The sequence below is a fragment of the Barbus barbus genome (assembly GCF_936440315.1).
Source record: "Barbus barbus genome assembly, chromosome: 5".
Taxonomy (NCBI): Eukaryota; Metazoa; Chordata; class Actinopteri; order Cypriniformes; family Cyprinidae; genus Barbus; species Barbus barbus.
The window spans coordinates 13,311,743-13,339,303 of NC_136733.1; the positions used below are offsets into that span (position 1 = coordinate 13,311,743).

General features: G+C 42.0%; 2 protein-coding genes across 2 annotated transcripts in view; one reads left to right on the forward strand and one right to left on the reverse strand.

The window, feature by feature from the left end:
• LOC306870523 (proprotein convertase subtilisin/kexin type 5-like) overlaps positions 1-8,480 on the forward strand; it is a gene marked incomplete at its 3' end in the record, with an annotated part of 31,131 nt that extends 22,651 nt beyond the window's left edge. Inside the window, exons 28-34 of the mRNA XM_079417827.1 lie at positions 2,582-2,824; positions 3,827-4,060; positions 4,817-4,991; positions 5,183-5,400; positions 6,682-6,782; positions 6,891-7,086; positions 8,008-8,480. Coding sequence (XP_079273953.1) covers positions 2,582-2,824; positions 3,827-4,060; positions 4,817-4,991; positions 5,183-5,400; positions 6,682-6,782; positions 6,891-7,086; positions 8,008-8,480 — 1,640 coding nt within the window. The remainder of the gene's footprint in view (positions 1-2,581; positions 2,825-3,826; positions 4,061-4,816; positions 4,992-5,182; positions 5,401-6,681; positions 6,783-6,890; positions 7,087-8,007) is intronic.
• Positions 8,481-9,503: 1,023 nt separating this feature from the next.
• Positions 9,504-27,371, reverse strand: LOC306869672 (protein prune homolog 2-like). The gene is made up of 11 exons (XM_079416527.1): positions 27,233-27,371; positions 25,650-25,726; positions 25,137-25,337; positions 24,873-25,049; positions 19,660-19,762; positions 19,447-19,578; positions 19,245-19,331; positions 18,963-19,061; positions 12,198-12,236; positions 12,044-12,088; positions 9,504-11,589 (listed from the first exon to the last, which is right to left on the reverse strand). Exons 2-11 carry the CDS (start codon positions 25,702-25,704, stop codon positions 11,562-11,564), a joined length of 966 nt encoding a protein of 321 aa, XP_079272653.1. The 5' UTR covers positions 25,705-25,726; positions 27,233-27,371; the 3' UTR covers positions 9,504-11,561.
• Between the last annotated feature and the right edge of the window lie 190 nt (positions 27,372-27,561).

Sequence of the window (27,561 nt, forward strand, 5' to 3'; positions counted from 1 at the left end):
AAGTTGATAATTAAACTTTCCTCTAGGTCAAACAGTAAAGCATGGTGGGTCATGGGTTCAATTCCCAAAAAATGCCTAACTTGATAAAAATGTATATTGTCATTGCTTTGGTCGTTCTCCATCATTTTCTTATAAACCTGTGTGTTGAACACACACACCTGTGCTGGTATAACTATAACTAATCTTTAGAAATCAAAATAAATTAAACAGTTGGAATGTCCAATTAAATAAATATATACAGTATCTCACAGAAGTGAGTACACCTTTTTGTACAATGTAAAGTAGTGAGTGTACAGTTTGTATAACAGTGTAAATTTGTTGTCCCCTCAAAATAACTCAACACACAGTCATTAATGTCTAAACCACTGGCCACAAAAGTGAGTACACCCCTAATTGGGCCCAATTAGCCATTTTCTCTCCCCGGTGTCATGTGACTCGTTAGTGTTACAAGGTCTCAGGTGTGAATGGGGAGCAGGTGTGTTAAATTTGGTGTTATCGCTCTCACTCTCTCATATTGGTCACTGGAAGTTCAACATGGCACCTCATGGCAAAGAACTCTCTGAGGATCTGAAAAAAAGAATTGTTGCTCTACATAATGATGGCGTCGGCTATAAGAAGATTGCCAAGACCCTAAAACTGAGCTGCAGCACGGTGGCCAAGACCATACAGCGGTTTAACAGGACAGGTTCCACTCAGAACAGGCCTCGCCATGGACGACCAAAGAAGTTGAGTGTACGTCTATTTCCCAATCTGAATATCCAGAGGTTGAGATTGGGAAATAGACGTATGAGTGCTGCCAGCTTGAAGGGGTGGGGGGGTCAGCCTGTCAGTGCTCAAGCCATACGCCGCACACTGCATCAAATTGTCGTCCCAGAAGGAAGCCTCTTCTAAAGATGATGCACAAGAAAGCCCGCAAACAGTTTGCTGAAGACAAGCAGACTAAGGACATGGATTACTGGAACCATGTCCTGTTGTCTGATGAGACCAAGATAAACATATTTGGTTCAGATGGTGTCAAGCGTGTGTGGCAGCAACCAGGTGAGGAGTACAAAGACAAGTGTGTCTTGCCTACAGTCAAGCATGGTGGTGGGAGTGTCATGGTCTGGGGCTGCATGAGTGCTGCTGGCACTGGGGAGCTACAGTTCATTGAGGGAACCATGAATGCCAACATGTACTGTGACATACTGAAACAGAGACTGGGCTGCAGGGCCGTATTCCAACATGATAACAACCACTGCCTTGCTAAAGAAGCTGAGGGTAAAGGTGATGGACTGGCCAAGCATGTCTCCAGACCTAAACCCTATTGAGTATCTGGGGGGCATCCTCAAACAGAAAATGGAGGATTGCAAGGTCTCTAATACCCCTTTTCCACCAAAGCAGTTCCAGGTGCTAGTTCAGAGCCAGTGCTATTGCCGGTTCTTAGTTGGTTCGACTGGCGAGCGCTTTGTGCTTTTCCACAAGCTAGAGAGCCAATATAGAGCCAGGGCTTACGTCACTGAATACGTTTCATGTTTCGGTTCACTAGCGCGGCACAACAGGCTTGTTCGAGGTGCATCAGCACCACGCAGATCGATCGATCGGCACACAACACACTAAACACCGCGAGAGCGATCCAAAAGAATAAAGAGCCGTCTGCTTTCCAGTCGCTCCCGCAGCACCCTGATATGCCTGCACCGAACGGTCTGCACAGCGCCGATCTATCCCGGACAAGCCTAAACAAACTATCAGCAATGGGGGACGTTGCGTTGCTATTGATGTTCATGGCTTTGCGAACCTACATCGGCATCCAAACACGGCGGATCAAACGTGTTAGCGTTTAGCTGCTATTTTAAATATGGCGGTCCAAGTTTCTGTTCGTCTTGTTGGTCACGGTAACCCCGCCCCCATCCCCTGACGCAAGCGGTTCTTCCTTCTAGCCCAGCAATGTTTTGGTGCTACTTTTCCTGGTTCGGAGCTGGTGCTTTGGATGTCGAAAAACAAAGAACCGGTTTGAAACTAGGCTCTGGCTCCGAACCAGCACTGGAACTGCTTTGGTGGAAAAGGGCTATAACATCCACCAGCTCCGTGATGTCTTCATGGAGGAGTGGAAGAGGACTCCAGTGGCAACCTGTGAAGCTCTGATGAACTCCATGCCCAAGAGGGTTAAGGCAGTGCTGGAAAATAATGGTGGCCACACAAAATATTGACACTTTGGGCCCAATTTGGACATTTTCACTTAGGGGTGTACTCACTTTTGTGGCCAGCGGTTTAGACATCAATGGCTGTGTGTTGAGTTATTTTGAGGGGACAGCAAATTTGCACTGTTATACAAGCTGTACACTCACTACTTTACATTGTAGCAAAGTGTCATTTCTTCAGCGTTGTCACATGAAAATATATAATAAAATATTTACAAAAATGTGAGGGGTGTACTCACTTCTGTGATATACTTTAAATGGCATCACATGAATAAATAAGCAAAATATATGCTGTTACATATATTGAAGTAATTTAGAAATTCTAACTTTGTCAATCTTATCATTTTCCCATTCATTGTTAAATATATTACCTATTTTATTTTCTTCTGTTCATTTAACTTCAGAGTGTAAGGAAGACTTCTTCCTGCATGCGGGTCAGTGTATAGTGGTGTGTCCTGATGGTTTTTTTGAGGACACGGATCAAGGCATTTGTGAACGTTGCCACGCCGATTGTGAGTTATGTGATGGGCCCGAACCAAACAATTGTGATTCCTGTTCCGACACTGACCGCACACTGCACAACGGAGCATGTCTAGCCCCCTGCCCCACACAAACTTACAGGGAAAGCAGGTCTGGAGAATGCATGGGTGAGACTACATGTTCCTAAAAGTGCAATAAGTCATGGTTTTCTACTGAATTATTCTTTATTACACCTAAAGAAATTAATAGCTCTTCCAACACATATATTTAAAATGATGAACACAAACATATGATGAAGTTTTATTTTACGTAAGGGTGCATGAAGGTTGAGATTTGTTATATATCACTTTACATAAAGTTGGAAAGAATATACATATTAGAATATACTGTACAACTTTACAAAGCGCTGCAATAATACAGTTTACATTTTACAGTGATTTAAACAAGAACACAGCCGAGATTTGCTATATATATGTGACCCCGGACCACAAAACCAGTACCAAGTAGCACGGGTATAGGTATATTTGTATGGGTATATTTGTAGCAATAGCCAACAATACATTGTATGGGTCAAAATTATTTATTTATTTTTTAAGCCAAAATTCATTAGGATGTATTAAGTAAAAATCATGTTCCAATAAGATATTTTGTAAATTTCCTAATATTTTTATTTTTTTGCACCCTCAGATTTTCAAATAGTTGTATCTCGGCCAAATTTTGTCCTAAACCTAACAAACCATAAATCAATGGAAATCTTATTTATTCAGCTTTCAGATTTTGCATAAATCTCAATTTTAAAAAATTGACCCTTGGTTTTGTGGTCCAGGGTCACATATTGTATTGGTTAATGTGAGTGTACTGTATGTCTCTTGGTAAGGTTGTACAGTATATCCTTGTGGTAGTTGTATAATTTTCAATTAATTATTCATTTGTTAATTCATTTTAGCAATGAATTCATTATTATTTAGATTTATGAAACCTGTTAGGTTTTGTTCAATTTATTTGGCGTAGGGACAAGACTGCTTACTTTTTGGTAATGACTGACACAATTACTGACACGGTTAGGTGATCCATATTAATGACAGGGTTAAAATTTTCATATCGTCACTAGATCACATAATGTTAAAGAAAAGTGTGGGTTTTTTTTTTGTTCTGCTGGTGTTCTGCAGCCTGCGACAGTTCCTGTCTAACCTGTTCTGGTCCTCACGACACATCCTGCACCAGCTGCTCTGAGGGCCTGGCGATGGATGCCCACGGGCGCTGTGCTACACCCATCACATGTCCCTCACACCACTACAGCAACCAAGATGGAGAATGTCACTTGTGTCACAAGTATTGCCATGAGTGCTCTGGCCCACATCCGGACCAGTGCCTCAGCTGCAACAAGAACCACTATCTACTCAGTAAGTTCATCCCACTGAAGCCTGATACACTCTTGATTCACAAGTGGAAGATGACTTGAGTGCAAAAAAAAAATAAAACTAATACATTTTCTAGATTTCCCAGGTCATTGTTAAGTCCTACGTTTATTCCTGTGATAGCTAAATAAAACTTTTACAAATGGAAGACCTTTTGGTACTTCAGAAGTTGCACTGCACCAAAATCTTTTCATGAATTAGCAACAATATATGGGCCATAAATATTGTAAAGTGGTCAATATTTTTATTCAGCAAGGACACGGTATTTATAATTATTTATACTATGTTTATGATGCTCTTTTGAACTTTCTATTCATCAGAGAATCACGAAAAGCCAAAAAGTATCACAGTTTCCACAAAAATATTAAGCAGCACATTTGTTTTCAATATTTATAATAATAAGAATTGTTGAGCACAAAATCAGCATTTTTGAATAATTCCTAAAGGACTGTGTGTCATCGAAGGCTGGAGTACTAATTTATTAATGTATATATTACAGAATTTCTTTTTCTTCCCAAATATATAAACTTCAGTTGTCAGAACTTGTCACTGTTTTATGATGTCTATATAATTGCATTAATGGTATGGTAATGTTATAATACTGACATTGAATTGAACTAAATTCTCAAATGAAGACGTTTTTAACCATATGTGGACAGTAATTCCACGTTCAAATATAATGATAATTCCTGACACTCAAATAATATTTCATAGGCTTTAGTGTAAACAAAGGTTCCACAGATGGCAGTTGTGTGAATCAGTGTCCAGATGAATTCTTCAGAGGGGAAACGCAGCGCTGTGAACCCTGTCATCCTAACTGCCTCACCTGCATGGGGCGGCACAGCCACGAGTGCCTGAACTGCAGAGCTCACCTCTACAGAGACGTCAAGGAATGTGTGGATACATGCCGCTCTGGGTAACTACAACACTACAATGCCTGTAGTATGGCATTTGGCTGATGTTGCCTTATAAACACAGCCTTATAAATGACAGTATATCACCTAGGCCGATAAATCAGACAGTATCGGGTCTTACTGGACTGGCTTCTTAATTTAATATTGCATTGCATTTTCTGTTTTCAAATGTTTTTGACTGAATCTTTTCCAGTCGCTACGCCTCAGCTGTCTCTAGGACATGTGAGCGCTGTCACGAGAGCTGTGGAGAATGTCTTCAGGCTGGTGCCGAGGGGTGTGTGAGCTGCAGAGAAGGGATGCTGTTCATCAGGAAACAGGGCCGCTGTGTGTCTTACTGTCCTGAAGCGTACTACCATGATACACACCACAAAACATGTGAAGCATGTCACCGCAGCTGCAGAACTTGCACAGGTAAGGTATGGAAGAAATTGCGCATGTGACTAAATATTTCAGACAAGCTAGTCAGTTCACTAAACAGGCTCTTGTGAAAAAGAAGTGAGCATAATTGTACTGAATATGCTCTTGGAGTGTATTTCAAATCCTTAAAAATTTTTTAATTGTATTTGCAGATAATAAAATAATAATGCAATACTTAAAGTATACTTACACAGAGAGCATACTTTCATGACTTAATGTTTCTTAGCACAATTAAGTACACTTTTAATTTAATAAAAAATGTTACTTTAATAAATTTGAAATCATTTTTTATCATGCTTTAAAGAAATACACTTATTTTGATGTCTTGACTTACTGTACTTATTTGTGAAGTACTTGATTTTAATTTTAGCTGTAATGTGTTTTAATATTTACAATATTTCAGTAAATGTATTTTAAATGCTAAACTATGTCATTACAAATGTGCAACTTACAAATTACAAATATATTTAAATACATCACATACATGTTTCAAAAGAAGTAACATTAAATTACTGTTTACTATATATGTTGTTCGTTTGTCAGTACATTTTAGTACATTTCAAAGACAGAAGAAGTCATTTAGATATGACATATAAAGACTTATTAATTTGAGTCCTCCTGGGAAGTTTGTATTTATAAGTTGGGAAGTTGTAATTATGACATCGGGTGCGTTCAAATCACTTAGGTTTGAGTAAGATGGCGATTTACTTTACATCTATTTAATGATGAATAAAGGATGTGCATTGGGTGTTTTTTCTTTAAATTACTATAAATTAAATTGTTATATATTTTATCATAATTGTACAATACAGTGGTCTGTTTTTTCTACATGCAACTTAACTTTATTCTAAATGAAAAAAAAAAAAAAATACTGTTAATTATAGTTGTTGCATCCACTGTGTCCAACATATTTTCTCACTGACATAATTCAAATGCACCATTTAGTTCTTATGCATCCTAATTTCAACTCAAGTACTTTTTAATGGCAACCAATTGCATTCAATATATAACAAGCAGTTAAAACATAACATTCAATTTGCACCCAACCATGTTCTAACCATTCAATTATATTATTTCCATAATAAGCAGTTTTTAAAGTATGCTAAATTTTTTTACAAGGGGGTGATTACAGGTTGACTTGCCTTTGTTTTCATAAGGAATTAAATCAACTTTCAAATGGTTTATGCATATAACTATTTTAAATAACACAAATTTCTATTTTTAACTATTCAGTAATTTAAGCCTAAAATGCTGGAATGTCATTTCAATTCACAGGCAAGAGCGTTGAGGATTGTGACTCATGTCACCCAGGTTATACACTCACACAGGGTGTTTGTGAATCACCCTGTATCTCCGGAGAATACGCTGAGCCTGAGGTAAACTTCCGTTCATGTGCAGTCTATTCAAACTTGTTTACTTCCTAATCAATTTTGACCTTTTTTTATGAATGTTGTCACATGATATCTGTTGTGATCTCTCTACAGGAACAGGGCTATAAGTGTATGTCATGTGATGAGTCCTGCTTAGAATGCAAAGGTCCTGGGCCTCATAACTGCACCATCTGCCCAGCACAGTTCATTCTGACCGTAGAGGGGCGCTGTCTGCCCTGCTGCACCAACGAAAAACAGGAAGACACAGCTGCAGTTCAGCAGGATTGCTGTAACTGTACCGAGACCAGAGGTATTTGGACTTAAAAGTGACAATTCATCTTCAAAATATTACCTCAACAGGTTGATCAGTGACATAATTGACAACATAGGCTCAGTGGAAAAACATGCCTCTACCTAGTGAATCATAGCACCGCTTTGTGAAGTTTCCAAACTTTTGAGAATAGTTTGTGTGATTGGGAGCACCTTTCAAAGTGCCAAAGGCACAGGTTTTTACTTAATCTTAGATCAGTTTTATAAATTTGTAGATCTTTTTATTGCCATATTTGTTTACTTAAAAGAGAAGTAGTTATTAGATAAACAAGCAAAATAAGCCCTTTGCACGAATCCTTGCAATATTCTGACCTCAGAACACTTTTATTATGGTGCATAATTTGTAAACTAATGCATCACATAAGCTCCATATGTATCGCTTTGCTGATGTAGTAAACTTGCTCAGTAGCTCACCCGATACAGTACTGCAGTCCCTTGAGTAATGATAAAAGAGCTCAAAGGCTTGTGGAAGCAAGCTAAAATGGCATGGTTGCTACAGAAAACATGTTTTCCCCTCACTTTTTTTATATTATCGGTTAGGTTTATGGTAGTGTTTATTGTAGGTAGTACGTTATTTTTAATTGCGAGAACATAAACCTTTTATCACCACTCGCCGGACACTGCATTTCCGAACTGTCATGACATACAGCAACCAAAGTAATAAAATATTGTCAGATTGATGCTTATATGTTTAGAATAAAACTGAACGTGCTTTTACTTCCACGTTTCACTTTGAAAGTGTTGCAAAAATTGCAAAAAGCATAATGATATTTTCCAGAAAAGTTGCATGTTTTTTTCCAATGAGCCTGGCTTGGATTTTTATTTGGGGTGAACTAATAATAGTTGTCCGCTCTTTGTTCTTCGTGTGAGGCTTTGAAATAAACTTTTATTTCTATTAAAGGTGAGTGTGTCCTCAGCACTAACTTTGCCTTCCGTAACCATGAAGAAGTGGAATATACAGGAAACCTGCCACTCTTCATCACCACTTCCATCCTGCTTGTTTTGGGCTTGAGTGCTGTAATCATCCTCATTAAGCGTTCTATTGCCAAGCGACCCATGCCTGAGCCTGCTGTCCCACATGGGTATGAAAAATTGGGCAACGGTGGCGGCGGAGACAGCTTCTACAGAGGCACATCATCATCCACCTCTGCCTATGGTGGTCAAGCAAACTCTAGTTCTGGACGGTTCCGTGAGTCGCAGCTGGTGGACCTCAGCAATCAGAATAGGAATCGGGATGATGAAGATGAAGATGATGAAGATATTGTGTACATGGGACAGGACGGCACTGTGTATCGCAAATTCAGATACGGGCAGCTGGGAGATGAGCAGGAGGATGAGTTAGAATATGATGATGAGAGCTACAACTACCGATAACTTCTTCAGCTGTTTAAATGAAAATATATTCTGCAGGGTTACTGAAATGTGTCACTTAGAATACAAAAGCAACATTGTATAATTAAAACAAAATGTCTGGACAGTTCAGCAAAGTTTTGATCTGAAATATGAATAATTATTGTTTATGATGATATAGTGACAATGACAAATTGTAGCTTAAGATTTTATTCAATAGTTCTCTCAGCTGCTCGTCTTTTCTGATCTTTTATCTTTCAGCAGTTATGAAGACTTTTTGTTTTGTTCTACCTGTGTGAGTGATTTTTTTTTTCTTGGAATGTGTGCATTATGTCAACAGCCCCTGTGCAGTACTTTTCTTTACATTATAGTAGCAGAAGTACAAAGGATCCCAGAAGTACAAACGAGTACAAAATTCACCATGATTTTAACCTTGGTTATTTTTTGTTGTGAATGTGTGTCAGTTATGAATTTTAATAAAAGTATAATGTGTTAATTTATTTCAGTATACATTTTTGATATTTCAATTATCCAAATCCAAATTATACTTTTGTCCCTCCAGTTACATTTGTGCATTCATCACATTTTTTAAACATAATTCCAAACCGAAAAAGAAATTCTGGCAAAAGAAATTATATTTGAATGTGATTAAAAATCTGCACTATAAGAAAAAAAACAGGACTTGATGTGTTATCTACCAGAACATTATGCATTAATTTTACAGACATTTCCTTTAACTGTAAAATACAATTCCAACGTAATTTAAAAATATGGGTAAAATAACTGTGAATAATCAATACATTTAATTTTTGTGTAAACTATTCCAACATAAAACAACATGAAACTTTATTAGCAAATGTGTGTTTTAAATAACTGGACAGTGTTGAAACATACAGAGTTTTGTAATGTAAAATTAAATTAAATTCATTTAAACTTATTACACTGAACGTATAATATCAAATGTATTAAAATATCAATAAAACATATGATTTTAAAAAGAAATGGTATGAGAATATTACATAAAACAGCACCAATAACACAACAGCTCAGATATTATTTTAATTTATTGATTTACTCTGCAATATAACATACATCTCAATCTCAATATGCTCTGCTGGAGAAGGCCTCTGGAACAAATTTCATCTATTCATATTATTCAGTAGAATTTCAGTCTAAAAGGATCATATATCAACAACCAGGGACACATGCAGTGATTCAATCACACACATAATGTCTCACACACACACACACACACACACTTAATTTGAATATTGTGCTATACAGCAATCTTTTTAAGTCCCTTTATTTTAGTTCCCAAACCTGTTGGCAGGAAGAACTTGGGAGACCTAACAGCATGTAAACACAAACAGATAATCACACACGCACACACAAGCCTATTCACATACACACCCTCACACACTGACACAAGAGTTCAAAAGTAGACAGAACAGTCACACCGAACGTGAAAACCTCTGAAACAGCATGCTCTTAGGATTTGACCGATCTTTGATTGTGGCAACTATTTTTACCTTTATACATGTCAAACACTCAAAAAGACAACAAAGTTCTGAAACATCTAGGACTGATTTTAGTGTTGTGAGCACAAGAACAACTAATGCATCACTATGGCTTGATTCTTAAAGGTGAAGTGTGTCATTCCAGCGCCCCTAGTGGCTACAAAGAGAATTGTTCATGTGAATGATGGGGGGGGGGGGGGGGGGTAGTTTTAATATAAGTCTAATTGCTTGGAAAAGAAATAGCACACCTCTACACAAAAGTCACATGATTTGAGGTATTATTTAAACCTGCAGATTCATATTTAGAGTTAGTGGTTTTGAAATCCCCTTTAAACTTGAAAATATGAGCAAAAGTAATATATGCAACATTTGGGTTTCAGAATAAAACGCATTCATTTTCTCCATTAAAGAATTGATTTATAATAATTTATAAAATACCTTAAAAACGTATAAACCATTAAAGCTAGACCTACATTGAGTTACAAGGTTCAATGCAGTATATGCTTTTGTTTAAGCCATAATTTATTGTTTCCTCAAAATGTTTAATTATGTTTAATATCTGTGTTACTTAGATTCTGTCATTCACAATACTTCATAAGATTTTTAGCTTCAAATCGAATTTTGTAATGTCGTAATTAACCTTGTAGCTTTTTGGTTTGGTTCATAGCTTATGTCTCTTTTATTTTTTGAATCCCTACAGGAAAAACAAGTGGAGCAATTACTTCCGTAAAAAAATTCTGCTGACAAATTGAGCAGGCACTGTTGTACTGGTTTTCTCAAATGTTCTCAAACCACCTGTTGTGGCAATTTCCGCTAATGCTTGTAATGACTGGCTGCACAAATGTTTTAAAAGAGCCACAAAAGTCTATATGTTACTTTGTTCAGGAAGTCAACCTGGGCTTAAAGTAATAGAGGAAGCATTTTAGCATAACACACTTGACATTTAAGAACTACAAATGATTTCTGCCTGCTGATCTTGAACCCATACATATAAAGTGATATGAGGTGTTATTTAAATTTAAACCTGACTCAATAATTAACTAGTGCTCTATTTTCTGTGTCCCCAAGTCATCGATTTAGCATGAGAGGGTAGAGAGTTGGCATTAGTGCTAACAGGGTGCTACGCATTGAGAATAACCTTGCATGCACTAATATTAATACAGAGCAGCTGAAGTGACAGGATTTTGCCCTTTATGCATGCTCCAATTAGAAAAAATACCTGACGGTCAAACTTATGAGCCTAAAGGGGAAAAGTACAACATTATTTTATTGCTAAAATGCCTCTCATGCATAATTCAAGTAACAAGAGAAACTTTTGCAAGACGATAAGAGACAAAGAATGATCCAAGCATTGCGCTGGTTTAAGCTACTGTTCTGTGAGAAGAATTATTACATTTGAGGTGATTTGTGTTGAAGAACATGTGGTGCTGCACTATCCATCCCAGCACTGTGAGATACCAAAAAACAAAAATACCCTTTTCTCTTATTTTATGCGATTATTGCATCCACATCAGTGTGCTATCATTACAATTTGAAATACTCAAAACCTTTACAGACATACTCTTCTTGCACCCACAGCCAACGGCTCTTATGAACTGCTCACATTGGATTGAGCTCTGAAACAAATTTAGAAGTTCATCATTATTAATCAAATATGTCTATCATTATTTATTATTTTAAAAATCAGAAAATTAATTGAATACACTTTAAAGTCTACATGAAACAAAATTCCCAACACATTTTTCTTCTGTATTATGATGTATGTGAGTAGTGAGTATATATATATATATATATATATATATATACTTTGAATATTAAAGAGGCTCAAGTTCACCATTGAGAGCATCTCCCATTATTGCATTATTGTCAACAATTCTTTTTCATTGTCAACATTACTTCTTGGTGATGTCAGCAGAGCATTAGAGTTTAAGGATTTTTTTAATGGAAAAAATTACATGCACTGATGAATCATATAGCATGAAAACATGTAAAAAGGGTATGTTTCATGTTGACTTTAAACATAATGCTTGACTTGAAATGGTTATTTACTACATGAATAAGAAATCTTACATTGATTGTTGTGGATTCTCACTTCCTTGGAGAAAGCTGTTGATTCTTTATAAAGAAATGAAAAAGACACACATGTTCATATAGCCAGAGCACTGTATTGTCATATGACATAAAAAAAGAGTCAAAGGTCTCAAACATCTTCTATAATACTCACGTAGAGCTCGCTGCTGCTTCCCGTAACTCCTCATCCAGGCTAGACAGGGCAAAGATAAACATATTTTTCATTATATTTAAGCTCAAAAACATTCTTTAAATTCAATAAAAACTCTAGAATATCAAAAACAATAATAAAAAAACGTCTCGGTTACGTATGTAACCCTCGTTCCCTGAAGGAGGGAACGGAGACGTAACGTCAGTGTGACTGACTAATGGGAACTCGCTCGAGAGCCCAATCATCTTCGAGTGTTAACAAAACAAGCCAATGACAGTTGGCGTGCGTGTTTCGCCACGCGCACCCCGCCCCGCAGTGCGGGTATAAAAGGAGAGCGCGTGCAAACGCACATCAGTTTTTCGCTGAGGAGCCGAGACTGTGTGCCCCGGCCGTACAGCGGTGGTACAGCAACTATGGCGACGGGACGTTACGTCTCCGTTCCCTCCTTCAGGGAACGAGGGTTACATACGTAACCGAGACGTTCCCTATCAGTCAGTCACGTTCGACGTAACGTCAGTGTGACTGACTAATGGGATCCCTTGGAAAACGCCACTATTGCTGACCCCCTCCAGTGCCCTGCGGAAGCCGGCAAGTCCCCCCACACCAGTTGGGGTGGAAGATAGGACAAGGCTTAGGCAGGGATGACAGCCACTGCTGTTCCGTACAGTGGGTATGGATAACACTGGGAAAGCGTACCACAAGTAGGGGAACGCTACGGAAGCCACATCCTGCGTAAGGAGGTACCACGTGGCAATTACACATATGGACTGACCAAGGGCAGTACTACATATGGAAGTCTCTGAGGTAGACTCAGCCAGCCTGGGGTGAGATAACAACACAGCAGAGACGGCAGAAGGTCTCTGCCAGGGAAAGACACGGGCTCACCGTGAGGGGAACCGTACCGTGGAAGAATACACATGTGGGACCACCCGAAGGGGAATCACTACACACGGGCACCTAGCCCAGCACAAGGGCTGACCTTGGGCAAACACACGAGTGCTGGACCTGGCGTCTGGCGTTCCGCCACGCCTGACTGCCGAGGGTGCGGGAGGAACTTCAACAGGGTTCGCCATGGGGAACTGAACTGAGAAGCAACAAAGCGCACGTATCCGGTCCGTAGAGGGGAATGGCGCAGCAAGCGGGATTGACACCGAGCAGTGTCCCAGTGCTACTGGCCGTCTGAGCCAAGTACACGGGAGGACACGGGCTCTACACGGAGATTATAAAATCTCGCAAACGTGTTAGGTGCCGCCCAGCCGGCAGCTCTACAAATGTCTGCTATCGAGGCGCCCCGCGCCAACGCCCAAGAGGAAGCAATGGCTCTTGTAGAGTGTGCTCTCACACCGAGGGGGCACGGTAAGCGCCGGGCCTGATAGGCCAAGACTATAGCCTCGACTATCCAATGGGCAAGTCTTTGTTTGGAGACAGCCTTCCCCTTCTGCTGTCCCCCGAAGCAGACGAAGAGCTGGTCTGAGGTCCTGAAGCTCTGCGTGCGGTCCACGTAAGTGCACAAAGCGCGGACGGGACAAAGCAGAGCAATGGCTGGGTCTGCCTCCTCCCGGGGCAGCGCTTGCAAGTTCACCACCTGATCCCTGAAGGGTGTGGTGGGAACTTTGGGCACATAACCAGGCCGGGGTCTCAGGACAACGTGAGAGTCATCCGGCCCGAATTCTAGGCACGAATCGTCGACCGAAAATGCCTGCAGGTCCCCTACCCTCTTGACCGAGGCCAATGCAGTGAGGAGTGCTGTCTTCAACGACAGAAACTTAAGCTCTACTAACTGCAGAGGCTCAAAGGGCTCCTCCCTCAAGGCCAACAGGACCAAGGGGAGATCCCAAGAGGGTACCAGATGAGGGCGCGGAGGATTTAACCTCCTCGCCCCTCTGAGGAACCTGACGACCAAGTCGTGCTTCCCTACAGACTTACCGTCTACTGCATCGTGATGTGCGGCAATAGCGGCGACATACACTTTGAGGGTGGAGGGAGACAGCCTTCGCTCCAACCCATCTTGCAGGAAAGAAAGCACGACCGCGATCGGGCATCCCCGGGGGTCTTCCCGGCGGGAAGAACACCAATCGACGAACAGGTTCCACTTCAGCCTGTAAGCGTGTCTTGTAGACGGGGCTCTAGCTGAAGTGATTGTGTTTACTACCGATGGAGGTAGCCCACCTAGAACCTCCGCGTCCCGTCCAAGGACCATACGTGGAGATTCCACAAGTCTGGACGCGGGTGCCAGAGGGTGCCCCCTCTCTGAGAAAGGAGATCCCTCCTCAGAGGAATTTGCCAAGGAGGGGCTGTCGCGAGGAGCATGAGTTCTGGGAACCAAGTCCGACTGGGCCAGTACGGCGCCACCAAGAGGACCTGCTCCTCGTCCTCCCTGACTTTGCACAGGGTCTGCGCGAGAAGGCTCACTGGGGGAAACGCATATTTGCGTAGGCCCCGAGGCCAGCTGTGTGCCAGCGCGTCCGTGCCGAGGGTACCCTCGGACAGGGAGTAAAACATTTGGCAGTGGGACGTGTCCGGGGAGGCAAACAGGTCTACCTGAGCGTCCCCGAAGTGTCTCCAAATCAGCTGGACTACCTCGGGGTGGAGTCGCCATTCTCCCGGAAGGGCGGGCTGACGTGAGAGCTCGTCGGCTGCACGATTGAGCTCGCCAGGGATATGAACGGCGCGAAGCGACCTCAGATGCTTCTGACTCCAAAGGAGAAGATGGCGAGCGAGTTGCGACAGGCGACGGGAGCGTAGACCACCCTGGTGGTTGATGTACGCAACGGTCGCAGTGTTGTCCGTACGGACCAGTACATGCTTGTCGTGTAGCAGCCCTTTGAAGCGGCGCAGCGCAAGCCATACTGCTAGCAACTCGAGGCAATTGACATGCCACTGCAACCGGGACCCTGTCCAGAGCCCTGCAGCTGCACGCCCGTTGCACATGGCTCCCCAGCCCATGGCAGAGGCATCTGTTGAGACAACAATGTGCCTGGATACTTGCACTAGGGGAACTCCTGCCCGAAGAAAAGCAAGATCCGACCACGGGCCGAAGGTCTGACGGCAGGACGGGGTAACTGAGACCCGGTAAGTGCCGTGTCGCCATGCCCATCTCGGGACCCGGTCGTGAAGCCAATGCTGAAGCGGTCTCATATGAAGCAACCCGAGCGGCGTGACAGCGGCTGCGGATGCCATATGCCCCAGGAGCCTCTGAAAGTGTTTCAGTGGAGCCGCTGTCTTGCGCTGGAAAGACTCCAGGCAGTTCAGCATCGACTGAGCACGCTCTACTGAGAGACGTGCTGTGAGGTTGACCGAGTCCAACTCCATACCGAGAAAAGAGATCCTCTGCACAGGGGAGAGTTTGCTCTTTTCCCAGTTGACCCGAAGCCCCATCCGGCTGAGGTGGCCAAGCACCGTGTCCCTGTGATCGCACAACAGTGCTCGAGACTGGGCCAGTATGAGCCAGTCGTCGAGGTAGTTGAGAACGCGAATGCCTGCTTCCCTTAATGGAACAAGGGCTGCCTCCACGACCTTGGTGAAGACACGAGGCGACAGGGATAGCCCGAAGGGGAGGACTTTGTACTGATATGCTCGTCCTTCGAACGCAAAGCGGAGAAACGGTCTGTGTCGAGGCAGGATTGAGACATGAAAGTACGCGTCCTTCAGGTCGATCGCTGCGCACCAATCGAACGGACGGATGCATTGAAAAATGCGTCTTTGCGTCAACATCCTGAACGGGAGCTTGTGAAGGGCCCGGTTCAGGACGCGCAGGTCCAAGATTGGTCGTAACCCACCGCCTTTCTTGGGTACAATGAAGTACGGGCTGTAAAACCCCGACTTCATCTCGGCTGGAGGGACCGGCTCTATCGCGTCCTTCGCCAGCAGGACCGCGACTTCCGCACGCAAGAGAGGGGCATCCTTGCTCAACACAGAGGTGAACCGAACGCCCCTGAACTTGGGGGGACGCCGGGCGAACTGAATCGCGTAGCCAAGTCTGATGGTTCTCATGAGCCAGCGAGACAGCCTGGGGAGCGCTAGCCAGGCCCCCAGAAACCGTACAAGCGGGACCAAGGGAGCCACGGACGTACCCACGGCGGGGCAGCGAAGTGGAGCGCAGGGGCCCGCCTCGGAAGGCAGTGCGTTCCGAAGTGGGGTCTGAGTGTGCAGTGCGACACTTACCTGGCTCCAAGGCTGAGCAGGGGGCGCGGGAGAAGGCATCGCGTCCTCGGACCGGACCCTGCTGCTCATAGGCGAAAGGAGAGGGGGACGGGAGTGTGGAGACGGGGTCTCGTGCACTGCCATCCTCGCCCTCTTGGGACCCGGAGAAAAAGGAAACTGCTCTTTTTTTGAGGTTTTGGGTACCACTGGCTGGAGAGCCAGTGGCGGAACAGAATAAAAAGGGAACAAAAGATTCTCCACCCGGCCCTCCGGGGGAAGGAGTGGTGCAGTCACCATCTCCTGAAGAGCAGGATCCAGAGACTCCGGGTCGCCCGTCTCAGGGCCGCCGCTTGCCCTGGCGCTTCACAGATTTGGCAGGGGCAGAGACGGGCTGCGCCGCTTTCCTGCGGCCAGCTCCACGCTGCGGCCGTTGTGAAGGCTGCTGCTGGGGCCGAGCTGGAGCGGAGGTGGAGGCCGCAGGAGGGCGCCCTCGGCGACGAGCAGACGGAGGAGCTGCAGCCGGCGGTGGGGTGGAGACAGCAGCGGACCGCCGGGGCAGGATGTGTCGAAACGCCTCTGTCTGCTGCTGTGCGGCGGAGAACTGTTGGGCAAAGCCCTCCACCGCTTCGCCGAATAGGCCGGCCTGGGAGATCGGGGCGTCTAAGAAACGGTGTTTGTCAGACTCCCTCATATCCGCCAAGGTCAGCCATAAGTGGCGCTCCTGGACCACCAACGTGGACATCGTCTGACCCAGGGCCCGCGCCGTGACTTTCGTCGCCCGTAGGGCAAGGTCCGTCGCTGTGCGCAGTTCCTGCAATCCGGCTGGGTCAGCACCACCCTCGTGCAACTGCTTTAACGCCTTGGCCTGGTGGACTTGCAGGAGGGCCATGGCGTGCAGGGCGGAAGCGGCCTGTCCAGCAGCACTGTAAGCCTTGGCCGTCAGAGCGGACGAGAACTTACAGGCCCTGGACGGAAGGCGTGGATTACCCCTCCAGGCGGCAGCGCCCTGCGGGCAGAGCTGCATTGCAATGGCGCGCTCAACTGGGGGGATCTCCACATACCCTTGGGCCGCCCCACCGTCGAGGGTGGTGAGGACGGAGGAGGCACTAGGTCTGTTTCGGGCAGAAAAAGGTGCCCTCCAAGACCTAGTCACCTCCTCATGCACTTCCGGGAAGAATGGAACCGGAGGCGGTTGCCTGCGATCGGCCTGCGCCCCCAGGAACCAATCGTCCAGCCTTGAGCGTTCGGGAGAAGGAGGAGGCCTCCAGTGCAGCCCGATGCTCTCAGCGGCCCGGGAAAGCATAGCAGTCAGTTCTGGATCTGACTCGGTCAACGCCACTCTTCCTGATGGAGGCAGCGCAGCCGAATCATCATCTCCAGAACCTAGCTCATCCCCCGATGCAGTGACCGACATCCTGTCATCTGCTGGAGCTCCGAACGAGATGCTGGGCCCCGCCCTGTCCGAGGACTCCACAAACTCGTCCGGAAACCCCAGACGGTGCGATGCGCTAGAGGAGTGAGAGGCCCGCGGAGACGCACTCGACGGGGAAGCTCTCACTGTGATCCTCAAGTCACCCTGACCATGAGCCGAAGTAGCCCTCCGAGAACCGGAGGAACTAGAACGGGGCATGGCAAGGGGGATACCCCCCCGCTTGACGAGGAGGTATCTGGAGCGCAGCATCGCGATGGTCATGTTCCCACACAGAGAACATGAGTCATCCACGAGCGCTGCCTCAGCGTGCTGAAAGCCCAAGCACGAGACACAGCGATCGTGACCATCAGATGAAGCCAGGAAACGGCCACATCCAGAAACACACGAGCGGGAAGCCATCTTTAAAAAGACGCCCGTCGCTCGTGGAGCTCTTTCAGAATTTGCTCTTTTTTGAAAGAAATTCTCTTTTAGAAAAAGTGTTGAAGCGCCCAGGAGAGGTCGCAGCGCGACCGCAGAATGAGAGCTGCAGCACGCCGAGATGAAGCAGCAGCACTGGATCGCAACCTCCGCTGACGCGCCGTAACACCAACACTCGTCAAGCTGTCTTGTACACTCTCGGAGATTCGCAGCAAGGCTCGGCTCCGAAGCGAAAAGCTGATGTGCGTTTGCACGCGCTCTCCTTTTATACCCGCACTGCGGGGCGGGGTGCGCGTGGCGAAACACGCACGCCAACTGTCATTGGCTTGTTTTGTTAACACTCGAAGATGATTGGGCTCTCGAGCGAGTTCCCATTAGTCAGTCACACTGACGTTACGTCGAACGTGACTGACTGATAGGGAACCCACTTTACTCAAAAATGATACAATTCAATAATTATGTTTACTTATACTTCACTTAAATATTTTAGATTATAGGGGTTTGGTAGACAAAAAAGGGAGTCCTGGTAAACCATACAAACCATCTAACATTGCTGTTCACCCCAGTGTTTTAAATGTCTGTTTCCATAGAAACGTGTCTTCACAGGTTTTAAATTATTGAGTCACAACTCCTGTACAGATTGTCTTCATCAGCTACAGCTGTCTGCAATCGTCTCGCTCTCACAGTATGATCAGTGCCTTGATGCTTCCTCTGTTTACTCTTGTACTGCACAGAGCAGCGCCTAAAATAGTTCGTCAGTTAAACGTGTGGCTCACCTGATGATGCACTCAGGTATGTGGACGTACTCCATTGGGATGAGCTCCTTCAGTTCTGCTAAGCTGTTCACATACTTGATCTTACTACTGAACTTTGAGCTGGAAAACATTTATAAATCAATTTGATTTAGTTTGTTATTATTATTATTATAGAATGAACTTAGCATTTACACTATCATTATTTATTTATTTAAACTGATTTACAAATGTAAAAGTGTGAAAATGTAAAATAAATTAATAATAATAAGTAAATCAATCAATCAATAAATCCTTTTACTATACCTGATAAACGGTTTTGTGATGGCTAGAATTGTCCTAATGAACCATGATGGGTGAACAATGATGAAAGATTTTAAGTTCTTTCTGAGCCTGAAAAAGCATAAACAACAACATTAGTCTTCCTCTTTTTATTTAAATTCTTTAAATATACTGTATATATTGTGTATTTCTTGTACAGTACATTCAGCAAGTATATAATATATACCTCCTATCAATCATCTGGTAGCATCTCTTGAGCCAGTTGAGGCCAGGCATCCTGCGGTGTGGAGTGGCTCCATTCAAGTACACAATCATATAATCCTCTGCCACCATGAGCTCTAGTGTACTGATAACATACCTGAGGAGTACATCACATTTATTTAGTGATTTGTTCTCAATATAGCTAATATTATTCTATTTAAGGTTTGACTGAACTCACAAGAAGAGGTTCTCCATGATCTCGTGATAGTCCTCTCTGTCACTGTCAGGGAGGAAGCATGCAGCAAATACAATTATGGCGTTTGCGCCATTGCTATAGTATCCTGTGGGTAAAGAAAATAATAGTTTTGAAGGATCACTGCAATCAGTCACAGCATATATATATATATATATATATATATATAGTAGTATTATATATAAACAAACTGTATTAAATGTGATACTGTATATTAAAACAAAACTGTACTTGCAGGTAATATTAATGAAATAAAGTAATGGAATAAAATGCCACTCAGGTGCACACATTAAGACATTTTGATTTGTTGACTAACATATTAAAGCACAAGGATTATAATTGTAACTGTGTTGTGTTTAAAAAAGTTCATTTTAAATGTACTAAATTGCAAATGTATCATTACAAATGTGTAATGTGTTTTAATAGATATTTAAGTATATGATAAATGTTTGTTAGCATATTCAACAGTACACTTTAACCATATTTCAAACAAAGACAACAGAAACTACAAAATTATATTCCCAACACATTTATTTAGAAAATCCTTTTATCCAAAGCAACTTCCAAATCAGGTCCCGTATTTATCAAGCCTCTAAGAATTACTCTCAAGAATACTGCTAAGAATTGACGTAAGTGAAAAGAAAAAGAAAAAAAATCTTGGCTCAAAGTTGCGCTTAAAAGTTAGTTATCAATCATCTCAGTCGTAATTTAAGCGAAGTGTAGGGCTGTATCCGAAATCGCCCCCTATACCCTCAAATAGTGCACTATTGGAGAGGACAGCCATTTTAAGTGGTGTTCGAAAACATAGTGAATGTTCTCCAGAGCTCTCATTCAATCCCACAATGCACCGCAAAAACAAGTGTATAACCGATGTACACTCAACCATAGACATATGCACTCAACGGCTAGAGAATCCCCAGAATGCACTGTGAGAGTCGCGCAGTGAATGAATTCCCGCGTCTCGCTTAGAAGATGGCGCCCGCAGCTGAATCATCCATCCATTCATTTTAGAAGCGCTCGTCCATGACGTAATACAACACAGGTACAAAATTAATTGTTAATTGACTATTAGGGTTTATACATAATTTCCGTGACAGAATTCAAGATAAATCCTTCAATCTTACTACTGGAGCTGCCCGTATCAAATTATTATTAAACAGCAAGCAAACTATGCAAAAGCGGCAGTCCTTCCGGTGTACTCGGTGTCCGAATTCACTCACTCGTTTTCATTCACTCCTTCAAGTGAACTGTATGAGTGGACTAATGTAGGGAATAGTGAATGAGGGTATAGGGGGCGATTTCGGATACAGCCTAGGACTAAATCTTAAATTTCAGGCTTAGAGATGATTCACGACACTTTGCTGTGCCACTAATGGGATTTTGGATGACGACATACACACTGAATAGATCATTTCCTTAATTAAGAATATTTTCCGATAAATTCGCACTGAATGGTTAAATTCCTAAGAGAAGTTTACATTCAACACACATTTGACAATAAAGAATTTTCAAGAGAATACATTATAGGAAGGAAACGAAGTGTCATCACAACCCAATTTAGGGTGCCGATAGTGAGTATCGACGATAGTCAGAGATATCGCCTGTTGCTGATGCCTTTGGCGACAGCGAGACGATTATTATTATCCATCAAAAATAGACTAGGTGCCTATCTTTAGTGATGCAGCGCGGAGAGCCGCTTCAGAAACCGCTCCGGTGGCCGTGGAGCTGTAATGCGTCGCAAACACGTGCAGTGTAAAGGGTAAGGGGTAAGAGATTTATTCATCATACAGTGTAGATCGCATAATACTCGCGCTCAGGGATGTACTGGCCATCAGGAGTACCGGGACACTCCCGGTGGGCCGGTCGACTAGTGGGCCGATCACGGAAGCGAGGGACCGCCCCCATATTAGGACTGCATAGTCAAATTACAGCTCATGCGAAACTGCAAAAAGCAAATACTCCAAAATTGTGAAGCGAACTACGCAATGCCTCCGCCAGCAGCGCTTAAAAGCAGAGCGGATCAGTCACACAGCGCTGAAGAAAGTGCCGAATGTAAAACGATAAACGGCGCAAGTCGCTTGATCCATTCAGATGTGACACAAAATTGTTATAGTCATGTGATATGAGAACATTAAAGGTTCTGTAGTGATGCTGGCTGAAAACAGCCACGACTTAACTGCCAAAAAACGCCTATTCATAATTACTTGTCGATTCGGTACGCAATATGATATCAACGAGGAAAAAAATGTCTGCTTAAAATTGGACACTATAACAATATCAATAAACATTTTCATAATTTCTTTTTTTTTTTAAGTTTGTTGCCTCAAGGCAACATTGTACGACAACGGACAAATTTAAACATTTGACATTTTCATGCATAAAAAATAAATATATTTATTGTTAACATCATTTTCTTTAACCAAATACTTTTTAATGTATTGCATATCTCAGAGGCCCTATTTAAGAAAAAGCAATTTCATATCCAGCTGTTGCTCTCAGGTAACATTGTACCATCGTGGATCACAAGTAGGGCTGAGCGATGAATTGCATTTGCGATAGTATCGCGATATGAAGAAACGCGATTTTCAAACGCAGAGGCTGCGATTACACTGTCACGTGACACGCGAGAGTAAAGAGTTGTGTTCGACTTGAAGATCGATCGGTGTATGACATCAAAGTACGGCGAGAGAAAGCATAAGGAGACGCCCGCAGCACTCTCTTATAGCTCTCGCGGTATTTGATGACAGCGATCGGTCTAGCAGCACTGCTTCAAGTCGAACACATCTAAGCAGTTTTCAGAGGAAGCATCAAGTTGGCATGCTATGTTGCCAAGTCTGCAGTCTTACATATCATGCAGAATTGACGCGCTGCATGTAAATGATATCCTTTGTTGTATTTTCCTGTCAAAATAACGGAGTTCCTTTGGAATTCTTCAGCTTTTAAGAACTGCCGGGTTTTCCGGTAGTGGGCGGGACTAATGCGCAAACGGCAATCTCATTGGCTGGCGCTCACCTATTATACTCCCTGTTTTAATTTCAGCGAATCAGTTCGAGCAAACGCAGACAACCTGATTATTATTCATGAAGCCAGCAGCTCAATAATCCTTAGTGCGTTTTATATTGTTCTAATTAGTAGTAGAATTCGTAGTAGTTTTATCTTATCAGTATTATTTGTAGTCCCCCCCCCCCTTTTTTTATAGAAACACTAAATGACAAAACAATATCTTAAGCACCACCACCAGACCTAAGGTCAGTCAGCATGACAAATATGCATTCATACATGGTTATTCTAATTACTAAAATTCTATCATCATTTAATGCTAAATTATCATAATATTATATAATGTTTGACTGACTGATTCTAGTGAGATATTTAAAAAAAACTGTGCCATTTTCCAAACATAAGCTTTATGTTTATATATATATATATATATATATCAGATAATTAATATTAGTCTGGTGAGTAAACTAAAAAAAAATTACAAGCCAGTGGAGATTCTGTTGCCAAGTAGAAGGTTGATAATATTTACAATAATCAATTGAATTTGATAGGTGTCTCTCACATTGTCCCACAGAAACATTAAAATAGTATAGATTAGTGTACAATGTTTTATAATAATAATTTATTCTATTTAGTGACCACTTCATTCATTTAATATATTTAAAATTGGGGGCATCCAAGTTATTTGACATATTTGAACATTAAAAAAAAAAATGTAACAATAGTTACTTTCCCTGGTAATTAGTTTCTTTTATAATGATGTAACTCCAGCTGGGAGAGTAAGAGTGATTCTTAGCTTTAAGAAATTTGATAACTTGCTTTTACAGTATACTTAAGTTTGAAAGTAGGAGTAAATGTAATAAATTCTCAGTACTTAATACTAAATGGTACTTTGAGAAGCTTGATAAATAAGGGCCCAGGAATACAAGCGATTTAGCATAAGGGAAGTTTTAGCAATACAAAATTTCATAATTCCTACTTAAGTAGGTCAAAAAGCACTCTTAAGTTCAACTAATTGCATTTAATATAAATTGAAACTATAATACAATTTAATTTAATTGTAAATAATCCACTTAAGTGGCTGAAAACATTGTTGAATTCACACTTAAGTATATTATTTTAAATTGTATTTCGTTGTTATAAGTATATAATAACTAGTATGAAGTATTTATGTAATAGGAACAAACATTTCAGGCATGTGTACATGACCACAAATAAATGCAAATGCATTTCACATTAATGTAATACTGATTTGATAGAATCGTCGGAAGCACTTTATTTTTCAGGTCTGTTCTACATGTACATACTATGTAACAATTACAATAATTGCTAAACTTAACCCATATAGGTACTTTGTACTACCAAGTACTTTCTTGGGTAAGTACACTGTAAGTACACATACTGTAAAATAAAGTGTAAATGTAACCCCCTTATCAGGGAAGTTTATATATGTATATAAGCTATAAGTAGCTTTACAGCAAAGTAAATGGGTTTCCCTTAAAAGAGTGAGTTTAATTATAATTTTCAGTTTATAATAGCCAAATAAGTTATTATTGAGAACATGTTAACCGAACACTGTTCTGTTAAGAGCTTTACAGTCAAATATGTCTACTGTACAAAGCGCTTGTATATGTGTGTGTTCCCGTAGAGAGAAGACAAGTATTTATATGTATATAAATACATATATAACTGTATACTTTATTTTTCTTACTCCCTTTTTTCTGTTTTATAGATAAATCCCCTTTGATGTATAACCTTATCAGTTTATTTAATTATCAGTGAAGTTCATATCTATAAACAGTGGTATCAGGGTAGGGGTCTAAATTTATAGTCGAGAGACACCAATTAAAGGAACCCACCCTACAGAGCTTAGGTCAGGCCAGCCTAAGAGGGCAGGGGCGCTACATAAGTTGCCTACCTTTCTTTTCTGTGCAAACAACTCACAAGTGGATGATTAAGGCATTACAGCTCAAATATCAAACATTTTATTAAAAGGTTCAAGTCCCTTAACAACATAGGAGCTTCACAAATACTCCATTGCAGTTGCCCCAAAAACTTCCATTGTAGAAACATACATACATTTCTCACACATGTCTTTGTACACTAAGAAAAGAGTCTCTGTGTGAACCAGTATCTTTACTTTACATTTAACCCAAAACATTCTTTTGCATTTTCTTTGAAATATTACTTTAACGTACCTCCATGGGATATGACTTTTTGGTAAGGTTCAATGCTCTTCATGTTGATGCGGTGCTCTTGCTCTCCAATGATGACGGTTCTCCAGAGTTTGGAATCCTGCCGCTCCTCCTGAGCACTGTATGTTGGAATGGGCTCAACTGTTTCTCTAACAGAATCACTCTGGGATGCTTGAGGCTCTGAAAAAATTGTGTGTCAAGATATTAGTAATCTCTTTTTAATATGAAACTATTGTTTACAATTGTAAACAAGTTTTTATGTCCTACCTTCCCAGTCTATTTCATGGTCAGTATAATCTGCTTCGTCAGGTGTGTCCAGATCATCCACATTGATGTCGAGGTCATCTGGTGTGTCGAACAGGTCATCCTCACTTTGGTCCAATGATAGACTTATACGAGGAGCCGACAGCTTCTTCCTCTGAGAGGCCACGCCCCCTTGGCCCTGCAGGGGCAGGGAAGTGGGTGGAGCTAGTGGATTCAACAGACAATCAATAAACATTTAGAAAATATTGCATTTGCCCATCATGCTATTTCAGATTAGTTTATTTGAATATTGTTCCAGGATTGACAAGGTTTCAGGAATGCGCCCAACTTGACTAAACCATGTTAAGCCTAATAAGATTGTGTAGAAGAAGAGAATGTTACTTTATACCTTGGATTCATAACAGCTTCACTGTTCTGTCAGTTTGAAGAAGTTTTTGTAAAGGTATTCAGTCTTCTAGTGATATTTTGAGGCATATTATTCTAATATTCTAGAGTGTCAGTGTTTGTCAGTCTCACCTGGTCTACCCTCTGCCGCCTCAAAACTCATCTTGTGTTCATGAGTCTGGTCCATCCCCACATTGCCAGAAGGGGAACTATGAGAAACAAATGTATAGCCACCGTCATCATCATCATCATCATCATCACTGCACTCAAATCTTTCTGTCAGGGAATAATACAAATATTCTTATTCTTATAAATTAAGTAAGTACTTTCAGTACTTACACATATAGACTTCTAATTAAATGTATTTTACAAACAAATAATTAAAAAATATCAATAATAATAAAAACAAAATTATAATAAATTATGGATCACTTTCACTAAGACTTCTAGTCAAATGTGCAATAACAACAGAAATAACAACAATATATACAAACAAATAGATAGATAGATAGATAGATAGATAGATAGATAGATAGATAGACAGACAGACAGACAGACAGATAGATAGATAGATAGATAGATAGATAGATAGATAGATAGATAGATAGATAGATAGATAGATAGATAGATAGATAGATAGATAGATTATATTATAATAATAATAAATTATGGATCACTTTCACATAGACTTCTAGTCAAATGTGCAATAACAACAGACAACAAGAAGAACAAAAATAAGAATAAGAATCAATTATCCAGTTGATCTTTACAGGTTTTACAGATTTAAAATTAGAGCTACAAAATAAGGACTCACAGACAAAAAGCTGTTTCAAATGAGCTTCAAGCAGAGTAGATGCACTTAATACTGTGAATCCGGAAATTTTGCAACTCTTCAATATGTTGCAATATCAATCTTGCATTTGCTTCAGCTGCAATACGCAACAAACTGACTGTCAACAGAAAACGTAGTCTGTATAATCTTAGCTCTAAAAATCTATCCATACCATTGCTTTAACATCCCTATTTGGAATTTCGAAGTGTGAATTCGTGTGTTCATTTATGCATACACACAGAGAGCCACTTGAGAAGGGAAGCCTGTCTCGTGGGAGTATCTACAATAGGCTGCCAGATGGTTGCTAGTTCTCAAACAGAGAATGTGTGTTGATGGAGTGAAAGAGAGTGGGTGAGGGTGAAAGTGGAAAGGTCTGTTGCTCTCTCCCTCCATCAAGACGTTGGATTGATCCATCCATCCATCCTCCACAGCAGGAAACAGGAAAAGTGGGCGGGCATTATATCATCATCATCAACCCATCTTTTCTGCACTCTCTCCCCTCTTCTTTATGAATCACTCTTCCGCTTAGTGTCCACACACTGGCATTTACAAACATGCAATCGCACATACACATGAGCCATGCATGCAGAAGCAGGAATTTGAATAATAGCCAAAGCAGGACAACTGTGCATAGACTTATTACGATACAACATGTGCCTGTATTCAACATGACAAACACTCATTTATGATCCAAACGCAAACAAAAGCAGCTGCCCGTGTCTTGCATCATAAAGGATGCTGATGCTAAACCTCTTCCGCTACCAAAGATGCATCACAAACAAATTCCCTTCCCTCCCTCTTTCCCTCCCATCTCAATGCTTAGGGTTTCAAATAACAACATGCTTCCTTCATCCCCTGCTAGAATGACCCCTAGTGCACTCACCACCACGACTGAGGCACAGTTCTGTCTCCTGCCCTTGGTTTCAGATCATGGATATGTGCCTGTGTCTCTCAGCGTCAGGGATGCTCGGCTTACCCACTGCCGAGAACCGCCACCATTTTGTGGTCATGTGACCCTCTCTAGCACCAAATAAGGGCGTGAGGCTGTTCTCTCCGCCCTGAGCTTGAGATATACATGAGAGAGATAAATGAAACTGATGGGTCTGACTGCACAGGTGAACTGTGAGTGAGTCTGGCTGTGCAGATGAGTAAAGAGACTTGAATGAGTGTGTCTATGAGAGCCAGAGATTTTCCCAGAGCCCATTCAGGCTC